A 13,256-nucleotide genomic window follows, 5' to 3' on the forward strand; every position below is an offset into this window, starting at 1 on the left:
AGTCACCTCTTCTATATTTCAATAACCCACTTTCTCTAAAGTATTAAAACAGACTTGTCAGCACTGAGTTTTTACTAACTTCAAAAACAAACAAAAAAATCTAATTTTCTGAAGATACAACCCAAGATCCAATACAGAGAAAAAGGCTATTCAGCATCTATCCACCAAGTATTTCTTTACACTTACGTTTTGCAATAGCTGGTTGCTGTACTGAGTGGGCTGCAGGTGAAATCTGTTACAAAAATGCCTGGTACAACGCATTTACTCCACAATGTGCCCTTCTGCATTGCTTGAATTACTCCCAATCCAAAGACAACATCTAAACCAATTAGCGTAGCCTAGAACACAAAACTCACTCACATCTGGTGACATTTAAATTAATTTTATTTATACCAGGTTTTCAAAATCAGAAATATTTTAAAGAAATTCAATACTTAAAGACAGGTGCTACATTGATGATCCTTCATCCACCATTAGTGCCATGTTTTCACTCTACAATCGTTAACTCTCCACCACAAACTAAGGGGAACTTACAAGTTTATGAAAATAGGCAGACATGAAAATTTGGTTTATACTGGAATTGGCATAAGAGAGTAAAACTTGTTATCAGCTTGTGGCAATTTGACTTATGCTGTAGTACGCTGTGGGTTCGGAGGGAATTACACAGCAGAGAGAGACTCTTCTGCTCAGAGAAATGGACTCTGGGTTTTTACTGACCATACTCAAAGCCTGCTTAAGGAGCTGACTGGGAATGATTCTTACACTGAAGTCCTTACAAATTTAAACTTTGCATTTCCAAAATAGCCACAATCACAAACATCACCTACTCACCCCAGTTGGGGGCTTGATTTCCTTTGTCAGAGAAATCAGGCCTGTATGTCTATACCTTTTCCAGGATTTACCAAATCAAAACAAAACAACCGCTGGTTTTGAACTATCTCTTAGAAGAAAAATGCCATTTCTGCGCATGCTATGCTCATGAAAATTTTATTTAATGTTTATCAATAAAGTAACTGAAGCCAAGATACCCAAAAGTCATGTCTACATCGAGATACACAGAAGATATTCAACTTGAGAGGATTTTTCTCTACTCCTCGATCACAATGAGGCCCTCACCATTTTGCATAATGACAGAAAACAACAGCTGACAAACCATTTTGGAGCAGATGCCAGCTGTCTCTCATCTGTTTTATAATTCAAGCAGTAACAGTTCTGTAGCACTTTATTGTTTGTTTCTTTTTTTTAAAAAAAAGCAAGCCATGTGAATTGGACCTCGCATCCGTCAGTCATTTCAAGAACTAACTGAAGGCAGGCTGATCCTTTCTGATCCAAAACTTGGTTTGGTAGCTTTGAATCTCACATCAATACAGTTTGTGCTTCAATTTTAGATCTACTTGGACTGAGTGTATATACATATAAGCTAGTTTAAAAAAAATAATAATATTCAGTTCAGAAGCCACAGACATCTTTCCAGACTGTTTGCAGGAGAGACACACATTAAATTTAAACACAGTACTGCTTAAAAAAAAAACAAAACAACAAAAAACAAACGAACAAACAAACAAAAACAATAAAACTTTACTGTCTAGAATGAGATTCAAATTGTTTATTAAAATTTAACATTTTCAGTTTTGGCTTTTTTTCTAAAGAAACCACCTTGTGAAAATCAGTTAAAATGATTATTTCATTATGCTGAACTCAAGTCAAACATAAAGAACGAAGTAGATTTTTACATTAAACTGGGCTTTGCACGCAATGTGAGTAATCAGAAATAAAAGACTAATTTGAGGAATAAAAAGGTGATGCTTTTTAAGTAGACAACATGCATACCATCAGTTACTTCTCAGCCTTAAAAGATTCCTGAAAGGAGAATTTTGTAGAACAAAACCAAGACTCATTGATACACTTAGTAAGTCAGTGGTTGTCATGCCTTTTTAGTTAAATTCTAGTCGAGTTTAGCCTATGGAGAACAGCCAACACAATGAGGCGTGCAAGTCGTAAGGACAGCCAGAAGCCTGAAATAAAGTCTTAAAGTTCTACAGGACAAGAAAGCCTAAACACAGTATCTTCATTTATTCAAACTTTAAAAAAAAAAAGAAGTTGATGATTATCTGCTTCTTGTTACAAAAAGGGGGCTATGAATTGAAAGTCAAGGGCCAATATCTAAGAGCTCCTCAGTTCTACTCCACCAACTTTTTAAAATAAGGTAATGATAAAGAGCATTCCTTCTGGCAGCACGTACATTTCAGCTGTGACTGGCTGCCTAACAGAGTGCCTTTACGCATACCAGCAGAATCATGTCCAGTTTTGCCATTTGTGGATAACGATGACAAGATACAAAAGCATGTGTTTGCCATAAATAGCTCTGGCTAGCGGAGGATTGCTCACACAGAGCAGATCAAATTCTCTATAAGGAGAGCATTATCTGGCTCTCAGCCAAAACATGTCCCCAGTGCAAGCCTCAGTAGTGGCAAACACTTTCCAGTTCTATTTACATAGAAGTTAACAAGCAGAACAGTTCATCGAGGATACTTCTTGTACCGAGTCAGTGCTAACTGTAATAACGCTTAAGAAGCAAAAACTTCACCAACCTGTATCCCACATTACATATAACCGTCTTTACACACCATCTTACCGAAACAGAGAGCTGCAAGATACCATGTAAGGTTTTACTCCGACATGTAGAACTTTAAGAGCATTCAGGTACGAAACACACTGCATGGTTAATTCCTCAGTACTTGTAAGTTTCTGACACAAGTGTTTCATGGAATCTAATAGTCTCTAGCAGCAGCAGCTGCTTTTACGGTAAACTAGGAATAGGTCCTTTACCAAACGATCGGAATAGTGCCACGAAGTATTGTAAAGCCGTGCCTAAATCATGATTAGGAATGAAAAACTTGCACTAGTTATGATGAGATTAATGATTGTTTATCTTTACAATACTTTCCACAGAAGTTATTTGAAATATGCTTAAATTAAACATACTTAAAAACTATATTTTCCAATGAAAACAAGGCAACATTCTGTAATAAGCCACAAGTTTTATTGCAACGTGGCCAGTTTTTGATCTCAAAAACAATGTTCCATTTAAGGCTCTTTTTAATACAGAAATTGCCATCATGACCAATGTTTTACAAAACTTTAGTGTTTCAAGACTCACATGGTAAACAGATAACCTCTACTCCTGTTCAGTAGTGTACATTCAATGGAAAACAAAAGGCATCGTAACAGCTACTTCATTTATAAAGATATGCATGTAACAGGAATGAAACTGAGGTACTACAATAATTTGATGACACAGTTACAGCAACTGAATTGGCATTCCTTTGGGGGGGGGGGCGGGTCAAACATATTACAAAAAAGTGCTTTAAATGCATAGTGTTGTGTGCTGCCATGTCACAAAAATAGGCTTGTCAAGGCAGGTGAGGTGTATGAATGCACAAGAGCCTCATGGAACTGCAATCAAGTGCAACTGTAAGTAATACTGTATAGAGTCTACCATCCCACCAGTGGACAATACTTTCAAGGCATTCAATTAGCTTACCCTTTGCTGTCTGCTAGACTATTCACATTAACTATCACATTCATTGTACATGTGGCAAGGAATGCATGCAGCGTCAGTTTTGGCTAAGAGTATGACGTGAAAGCATTCCTTGGATCCTACATAAAACTACCAGGATTAAACAGTCTAATGGCAATCACTGGTAGACTGCTTAACAATGACATCTCCTTCAGGGGCAGAAGGGAAGGGACTTATTTTTGAGGAGGGAAGGAGAAAGGGAGACTAATACTATTCCAATTGAACGAGCTGCAGAAATGGAAGCTCCTTAGATCCAGATGGCACTTGTCTGTCTTTTTATAAGGGTTTTCCTTCAAGTGAAACTACCACGTTGCCTCCCAGTTTCTCTCCGAGTGTTGAACGGTCCTTAATATCATCCAAACCATTTACTTGCCACTCATGTTTAATACCTGAAAGACAGATGGATAACGGGGTATTTGTGAGAACCTCAGCATCTGAACAGTATTGGGACTCACAACCAAGACACTTTTAGGTCCATACCTGTAAATTTCTTTTTAATGGCATCTTTAGAGCTTGCGTAGATCATCTTGCTCTTTAAAGGTGCACTTTCAGGAGCCCTTTAAAGGAGGAAAAACAGTTATTCAACCAACCAGTGTTAAGTCACGCATATTTGAATTTAACTGCAAGCTTTGCTTCTACACACCAGAATATAAATACCAGGTCTTCCTTCTTAGATTCCTTTGTCTCATATGTGGCATCGTACAAAGCGTATCGGCAATCATTCAATGGTAGCAACTTCACAAAGGCTGTATAGGGGTCCTCCACAGTATCTCCAATGTCACCGACCAGTATCTGCTTTGCCTCCTCTACAATTATTTGCTTTTTGTCATCACTTAAGCAGAAGAGAACAGCTTTCTTTCTTTTTTTAATCTCTTCTGGGGTTGAAGATTTTCTTACTTTCATGTCATTAAAAACCTTTATGACTTCATCATTCACTGTTACTCCAGAAGCCTGTAAAATGAGATCAAAGGAATAATTTAAACAGCAAAAATTAACATTCGCTAAGCAACGCAACAGCCCACAGCAACAGATAAAGAACTCCACCTGCCCCTGTAGCAATAAAAACACTGTGCTCAATCTGAGCGCACTGCGAGGTTGGTCGCGTTTGCAGGACTGGTGCAGAGGACATAAAGGAGGTGAAAACCTTGTCCACACAGCATCGCTTTAATTCCAGGCAGTGCTTCTAGACGACCGCACACCCGCACTGCTCCCACACTTTTCCATTACCTGATCGTGCACCCGGGGGCGGGGAGGGAGCTGGACGCGGGAGTTTGTAGATTGGGGCCAGGGTGGGTTTCTGTGATGGAACAAACGCTACGGCAGTGGTTTGCAGCCAGCACTGTCATGACTCTCATTTTGCTGGGTGATGTAAGGCTCCACAAGCAGGAGAGATGCTTTCTGCATTGTGTCAGCCCCGACACCGCGCTTTAACAACTCCCCAATTCTATTTCGCACCGCCAGTGTTCTCCAATCGCTATTTCTTCCCGAGCAAAGCGGGGTTACAACGCGTGCGGCTCCTGTAACGCTACCAAGCCGTCAGACCCCAAACCCATAGCAGTAAGAAAACAAAACGCTGACGGGGCGAGCGGGCAGCTCACGGTGAAAAACAAACCCGCGGAACAGTCACTCCCGAGCCAGAAAGCACATCCGCAGCGTCCTTGCATTCAGAGCAACCCCTGCATCTGGGCCCGAGCGCTGGGTGCGGGCAGGTGCACGGGGCGGCGGCTTTGTCCCGAGGAGCCGTGCCTGCCGCCGCGCTTTGTTCGCCGCCCGCCCGGCCGCAGCGCGTCGCATCCCCGCCCGGCCCCGCCACCGCGGCCCCGCCGCGATCCCGCTCGGCCCGGCCTGGCCCCGTCGGCTGCGGTAGCGCCCCGGGCCCGGCGGGACACAGCCCTCCGGGAGCTTCCTCCCAGCGGCCCGCCCGGCCTCGGCGCGCAGGCACACGGACGCACGAACGGACGCCGCCTGGGCGGCCGCGGGGAAAGTCGCCCCCGCCGCCCGCCGCCGGCCCTCGGTCCCGCCGCCCGCTGCCGCCCCGGGGCCGCTCCCACCGCCCCTTCCCCCCGCACCAGGCTAAAATTAGACTAAAATGGCCGCCGGAGGCCGCGGGGTCTGAGCGCGCTGCGCCGGGCCCGCTCGGCCTCTCGGCCCCGGGGCCGCCTTCCCGCCCGGTCGCGCCGCACCGCCCTTACCATGGCGCCGGGTCCGGGGCGGCGGCGGCTGCCTGCGGTGCGGGGCTGCTGCGCGCAGGAGAGCGCTGCGCTGCGCTGGGGGCGAGGCGGGCGGGGACTCGGGCCGGGCGGGGGATGAGCCGCGGCGGCCGGGGAGGGCCGGTCACATGGGCAGCTCCGCCACCACGTGCCATCGGCCCGGCCCGGCCCGGCCCGCCCCGCCCGGCTCTCGGCGCCCGCAGCCGGGGCCCGCCGGGCCGCCCCTCGCGGGAAAGGGCCCAGAGGCGGCGGGAGGAAGCCGTGCTTCCCCTTCTAGCCCGACTGCCCGCGCCTCCGTTTACTCGCGCGCCCCCGCCCGCAGCCCCGCGCGCTGCCTGGCCGGCCCCCTGTGCTGGCGAGGCCCGGCCGAGTGGGCGGCCCGGTGAGGCAGTCTGGACGCGGCCTTCTCTTGCCGCCTGGCTCCCCCCGGGGCCCGCCCTGCCGCCCGTTCGCTGCCGTAATGTGGACATCAAGTACCGAGACGTATGGCCGCGCCGCCCGGCAGGGTCACGGTGGCGGTCGGGCTCCTGGAGGCTGAGCGCAGCCGCTGCCCCGCAGTGCGGCTCGCTCCGAGCGGCCGCGCTCAGCGCAGGTACTCTGTGTCGCTCGGCAGTCACTGTCCCTCGCATCGCTGCCGTGCCCGACGTGGCCCGCGGTTGGGCTCTGCACGCCACGCAAGGGGCATGTGTTATTGATGCCGTTTGCCGTCTCCTTATTCCACTCTGAATGGGAGTTGTGCTGCAGCTGTGGCTGTCGTCTGTCTGTGAGCACAGATCTGGGTGGCCTGGCACGGGGACAGCACCTCCTGGCAGCACAGAGAGGTGTCTGAAAGAACCGCTGATACGGCGGGGCAGGGCGCAGCGTGCAGGGGTGAAGGAGTAGTATTAAAAGATAGGAAGGTGGCTTCTAGGAAAACAAGAAGGAACGGCCCTCCTGGGAGCGTGCCACTTGTCTGTGTTGGGTCAGGCAGGGGTCAGGCACGGCACACCAGACGTGGACCTTTGTGTCTCCAGCACAGCAAGGTGAGGGGATGATGCAGCTCTTAACCCATGAGCTGTTGTGTGGCAGCCCAGTGCTCTTGGGCAGGCAGGATCCACCCAGCAGTGTGCATGAGCACCCAGCTCCCCAAAGCACCTGAGCTGCTAATGGTGTCTCAGTGCACCAAACTGGTATATGTATGTGTACAGATGGGTATGTTCATACAGTGCTGTGTGATGTGTAGGTTTCCCCCCCCCCTTCCTCCACTACCACATGCCATCATGTTGACATGATGTGTCACATCCTGCCCTCTCTGATTTCAGAGTTCAGACCTGAATTGAACTCAGTGAGATCCAAAATGTGGCCCATCAGCCTTAAGGCCACTACCCTATAGATGCACTATGGCTCCAGCCCCTCACATCCGTGCAGTCCCTGCCAACACAGAGCCAAAGACAGCAGCTCTGCTGCCACTTTGTTCCAGCCGACAGCCACTCCTTTGTTTGTGCTGCCAGCAGCGTCAGACCCAGGAAGAGGGCTGGTACTGCATAATTGCATTTTGTGTAATCCATAACACAATTCAGTTTTCAAATACAACACGTGCTTTTGATCATACAAGTAATTAGGTAGGATAGGTGAAAATTTATGGGAAATAACAGCACAGCTCCTAAAATGGATAATTCTCCAGATGCAGTTTTATGGTTGACTTACAACAATGTAAGTCCAATGAAACCATCTCTTCAGCCCCATTTTAGGATGTCTCCCGCACAGCTTTTCAGGCTTTGGTGAACTCCAGCTGCTCAGCATGGCTTGGTGAATCACAAACCCATTTGAGACACCGTAGTGTGTCAGTATTCGTGGCACGTGCCCTTCTGTGTCCTTGCTCCCAATGCCAGGAGGCCACCGGGAAAACAGCAGGAAGGGATTCATAGCATTTGAAAATGGATTTAGTCAGGCACGTATGCAGCACATCCTGCATTGCCACTAAATCCCAACACTGCTGTGGCCTCAGCTGGCCACTCCTACACTTGTACAAACCCACCAAAGTTCCCCAGTCTTATGCCTCCACAGGACACCTTCCCCACTTGAACAGAGCCCCACTATCCCACACTGAGGCACAGACAGCAAGGGGTGGAAGTCACCGGTCCCAAAGCCACACAGCTGGGCTGAGGCTCCAAGGATGACAAATCAAAATCAGGCATGACTCACCTCCTGCTCACCGCCATGGAAACTGAATAATGAGGCACAGTGCTCATTGTTCTGCTCACCTCATCAGGTGCCTAACTCTGGCCTCCAGGCTGGTGGGTGCTGCCCCAGGGCCCTGACTATACCTGGAAGTCACCAGAGTGCTGAAAGGGATTAAAGAGGGGGTATTCTGCGACTTTATAGAAATCTATGATAAACAAGTTTATGCCTTCATAGAAATCAATGAGAGATAAACAAGTTTAACAGTCACAGAGGTCAGAAGTAGACAGATGGGCTTCTCATTTTCAAGAAAATGAGTGTTGTACTCCTGATAACAGCCAGCAGAACAGAAACTTGTGATGGAGTCCAGTGGTGACCCTGGGAGGCTACAGAAATGACTGATAACCAGCCAAAAACAATAATAACAAGAAGGAAAAAAAACACGTATTGCAGGAGCACTTTGGGACAAAGCTGCTATTCCTCTGGTCCCCATGTCTGGTCTGGCAGCATGCAGACCGTTTAGGTTTGCATGCTGTGTAAAGGTTTCACTGCCCAGGTGCCACAAGGCCTACATCCCACCAGGCCCCACCGAAATAGCCCTGCAATGCAGTGACATGCTGTGCTGAGCACACGCCTCTGTGGAAACCTCCATGTCCCCCTCACCCTCTGTGGACAGAGGCAGTGACTCATGGTGAAGCAGAAGGCACTGCTCATTTGGGTTCCGCTCCTGGGTGCTCATTGGCATGAAATAATCATAATGAAAAGAGCTGCCTTCTGCATTCAGGCTCTCTTAAATCAGAGCCCTTTGCTTTTGCGCTCTCTGCTCCTCTTGTGTCACTGAGCTCAGCAGTGCCATTCCAGCCAATTTCCTGCAGAGGTGAGGCCAGCACCGGGCCTCGTCCATGTCCCTGCCATCACCTGGGCTGCTCCTTGGCCCCATAACTCAACTTCTGAGCTTGTCTGAGTTAAATCTGGCAGAAGGATAGAGGTCACAAAAGTAATTAAGATCCTTAATTAAGTGATTAAGCTTCATAAAATAATTCATTTGAGATAGAAGAAAGTGGGGCTATACGCCTACAGGTTCAGCTCAGAGACCTGTTGAGTTCTGCTGTCAGACTTCAGATCCCTTCGGATGCTGACAACCCACCTTCATGAAGAGAGCTGTAAACAGAAGGCAGAGAAATTTGTGTGGGTGTTTGCTGGAGTAACAGAAAGTCTCAGCACTCAGTTGAAGTCAGTGCAAAGTTCAGTCCGTTCCGGCGCGCTGGCTGCAGCAGCTGATGCTCTCAGAGGCAGCTGCTCTCTTGGGGCCTAAATCCTGCTGGTGGGTCATGGCCCCAGGCTCCCACTGGCCAGCCAGTGGCCCATAGGCAGGACAGATTTAATAAAAATGGGTTGCCCTGTAGTGACATCATTTCATGCCACTACATGTGACAATGTTTAAATATATCAAAGAAGGAAATGAAAAATCCTCCTTCGAGAGAAACTAATGGCAGAAAAATGGTAAACAAAACCAAAAAAGACACCCAAAATCTAATACAAAGGGAAACTTTGCTCAGCACTATTCATGAATATACACAAGATAAAAAATGATTTCTAAGTAATTACCACGTTCTACATTCATACAGCCTTGCACATTTACAGTGCTAAGAGAAGTAACTTCTGTTTATCCCAGTAGCCTTCATAAGTGCCCATATGCCTGACAAAATGCCTTTTTCCCAGGAGTAATTTCTTCCCACATCTCTCTTCCTGCTGCCTCTTGTTCACAGTTGAGACAAATTCACAACACAGTCCCAGGTAAGGAAGGATTTGTTCGATCATTCATTGGCTGTGTATCAATTATTCAACACTGACACCATTACCATCTTTTTTTGTTTGTTTGTTTTTAAGAAAACCTTCATTCCGTGGTAAAGATTACTTCTTTCTTTTTTTTTTTTTTTCCACTTATACTAATTGTAGCATTTATATTGCAGTGCCTGCAAGCTCCCTATTGCAATTATTAACAAAGTCTCCCCACCCAATGGGCACTGTGTCTCCATTCCCTGAGCTGCTGAGGTCACTCGTGAAGCTGTGCCACTCTCAGCAGCAGGGCAGGGGGCTTGGTGCCCCTGCCACACTTTGAGCTGCAGAATATCCTGCCTCTATAGCAAGGAAATGCAGCTCGTTGCAACCGTTACTTATTGAAACTTCAATTTCAAGCAAACAGTGAGGTCAGACTTTCCTTCTCATAGCAACTTCTGATAATACCAGGTCTGGGAAGTTTGCTGCTCTAACAGTGCTGCATTGAATAGGCGCATACATATCTGTACACAGAGTGAAGCAGAACCCTGGCTATGTAGTAGACATGGATGTGTGTGCTAAATGCCCTCTAAAGATTGGAAATGTGAAAAGCAGCATCATTTTCTGGAAGACACAGTCAGTGCTGTGCTTCACAGAATAATGCTTATTGCAGTGATATGGCAAGAAAGGAGCCAGAGTGACCTTTGGAAAACAAAGTGTATAGATCTGACCCATATGCTGTGTGGTTACGCAGGGGAAAAGCTGCCAGACTGCTTTGAAAGTATAGACAGTAATGCAAAGCAAAATATAGATTTTATTTCGTTTTTCCTAATCAAATGGAAGTCCAAACGTTCTTCAAGCAGCCAAAAAGCAACAGCGCAATTTGCTGGATGACTGGTCAGCTGGAAAACCTCTTTTGGATAATCCATTCCCTTTCTTGTTCTTGTTTCATATACATAACTTTTTCCTACAAAATGAGCTAATGGCACGGTCACCTAAAATGTTTAAATTTCTCAAGCTGAAAGAATGCCAGCTGTGAAAACTGAAGGAGGAAAAGCCAAATTGTTTTCTGGCACTGCCAGCTCATTTTTGGCTGAAGAACCCTGCTTTGGGTCTGAAGAGCATTGCTCTCTCCCGTTGTGCCAGCAGTAGAAGTGTGCTGCACAGAGAAGTGTAAAGCAAGGGAAGTCCAGATCTGGAGCCTCCAGAACAAGACAGGGCTGTTGGGGAGGGTCCAGAGGAGAGCCATGAAGATGATCAGGGGACTGGAGCACCTCCCCTACGAAGACAGGGAGCTGGGCTTGTTCAGCCTGGAGAAGAGAAGGCTGTGAGGTGACCTCATTGCTGCCTTTCAGTACCTAAAGGGAGCCTACAAACAGGAGGGGAATCAGCTCTTTGAAAGGGTAGATAACAGCAGAACAAGGTGAAATGGTTTGAAGTAGAGGGAGGGAAGGTTTCGGTTGGATGTCAGGGGAAAGTTCTTTACAGAGAGAGTGGTGAGGTGCTGGAACACGCTGCCCAGAGAGGTTGTGGATGCCTTGTCCCTAGAGGTGTTTAAGGTCAGATTGGATGGGGCCTTGAGCAGCTTGGTCTGGTATTAAATGGGGAGGTTGGTGGCCCTGCCTGTGACAGGGGGTTGGAGATTCATGATCCTTGAGGTCCTTCCAACTCTGGCCATTCTGTGATTCTGTGGAAGTTATGCCGGGATCTGCTCTTTCTGCGCATTTCCCCAGCCCACAGCAGCCATTCTCAGTTGCAGAAGAATCCAGCGGCCCCAGGCTCCTTCCTGTCACTATTCAAGGACACACACATGAGTAACACAGAGGAGATGCCATTAATAATTCTGCTGCTTTCTGTCAGGAGCTTCCAGAGGAGCTGTAAAGTTGGGATGCCTGAGGTTAGCAGGGATGTTAATCAACTCATCGGTCCCAAGAGGTACTTCTCCAGTAGCAATTTCACCCTTCACTAAACTCTTCGGTTTTATGGCTAAAATCCCCCTGCTTTTCCACAACAAGAAAGTTGTTCCTCACAACAGGAGCTGTTCAGCAGAATACCGCCATGCGCCTGGCTCATGTGTCTCCTGCTGCTGTAAGGTCTGCCACCAAGCACATCACTCACTGACATTCTGCAATTTGCACTTCTTCTGCTGTGTCTTACACAGGTCCAGCCCTTATGCTGCCAGTCTTGAACTAATTTTCTCTCCAAGTTTAGGAAATCAAATCCTGCTCTTACACTGGATTTCCTATGGATTTGCCACAGCATGGGAGCAGATTTCTTTTTCATAACAGTGTTCTGTTTTCTTACTTTTCAGTACCGTGGCTCAGCAATTGCTTCTTCACTTGTTTAGCATACAAAACTTAGTATACAAATGTCGTAGTACTTAGACAAAGGAGCTCAAAGGACTTGCTTAGGGTTCTTGTTCAGGACAGACAGAGCAGCTCCTCTCAGCAGAGGAGTTGCTACAACTGGAAGTGGGGGTTTCTTGGCTGGCTTCAGGCTGATTCTTAGAGAACAACTGCCAGCAGCTGGGATGTGGGCAGACATCCCAGCAGATTGCACAGCATAAGCTGGTGCACCTCTGGGAAGAGGCAGCAACAATTTAAGAATCCTTTTTCCTCCTGGACAGAGGCATGCAAACCTTCAAAACATTTGGGCTGGTTAGCACGTAAGGAACACAATGCAAATTTGCTATGCTCCTGTTTACAAAAGGGTCCAAAGGAGGGCCCCAGAGACAACACGGGCTGCTGGTGGGACAGAGGACTCTCTTCCAGTGGTTGGATATGCACAGAGCAGGATGCACACAGCCCATACATACTGCAAACACTAATCCCAAGTCTTGCAGCCTGGGCCCGGTTCTGCTGAGCTGAAGATGACATCTCACTTCTGTGTACTTCTCCTCCTGCTGTAGTTGGGGATAAAGCCCTTGAAGTTATCATCACATCCATGATTTGTAGGCTCACCTTAAGGAGACATCATTGCAACACAAAAAACATTCACCAGGAAAGGAATAAATCCAGCCCAGGAGTTGAAGAAGCCATCGCAAAAGTGCCAGGACAGGGGAGATTAAGTTTCATGGCCCGTTGAGATTGGAAGTTGTAAAAAGTCCAACAAAAAGCGAGTGATATTTTTCTTCTGTTTTGACATCGTTAAAATTGCTCCAGACAGACCTAGAACTCAGTTTGCAGCATTGCATCCAGATGTAAGGAAATTATATTGTTTGATGAAAGCTGAATCAAGGGTCTGGTTCTTAGGAATCTCTTAAAAACAAAGATGGACACACTACAGAAGCAAGAGAAGCACAAGCTAAGTAACCAAGAGATGCGTGAGGTAACCTACTTGTGTCTGTCCCCAACATTGCAAGACCCCTCACAAAGCATTAAGACCGGTCAATCTTGCATTTGAAAACCAATATGCTTTTGTTTCTCAGAGAGCAATCTAAAAATAAAATATTAACTAAGCATAACATGCTAAATACATGAGCTGAGATCACTTGCTGGTGGATGAGAATGGGCTTTAGGATAGCTGGG

The 13,256-nt window shown here is 47.1% G+C and overlaps 1 protein-coding gene across 1 annotated transcript; it reads right to left on the reverse strand.

Annotated features, from left to right (window-relative positions):
• Window positions 1-366: 366 nt before the first annotated feature.
• CFL2 (cofilin 2) lies at window positions 367-5,900 on the reverse strand. The gene is made up of 4 exons (XM_048949089.1): window positions 5,773-5,900; window positions 4,224-4,531; window positions 4,061-4,137; window positions 367-3,969 (listed from the first exon to the last, which is right to left on the reverse strand). The coding sequence occupies exons 1-4, from the start codon at window positions 5,773-5,775 to the stop codon at window positions 3,857-3,859; spliced, it is 501 nt and encodes a 166-aa protein (XP_048805046.1). The 5' UTR covers window positions 5,776-5,900; the 3' UTR covers window positions 367-3,856.
• Window positions 5,901-13,256: the final 7,356 nt, after the last annotated feature.

Source organism: Lagopus muta, chromosome 6 (genome assembly GCF_023343835.1).
Source record: "Lagopus muta isolate bLagMut1 chromosome 6, bLagMut1 primary, whole genome shotgun sequence".
Classification (NCBI taxonomy): domain Eukaryota; kingdom Metazoa; phylum Chordata; class Aves; order Galliformes; family Phasianidae; genus Lagopus; species Lagopus muta.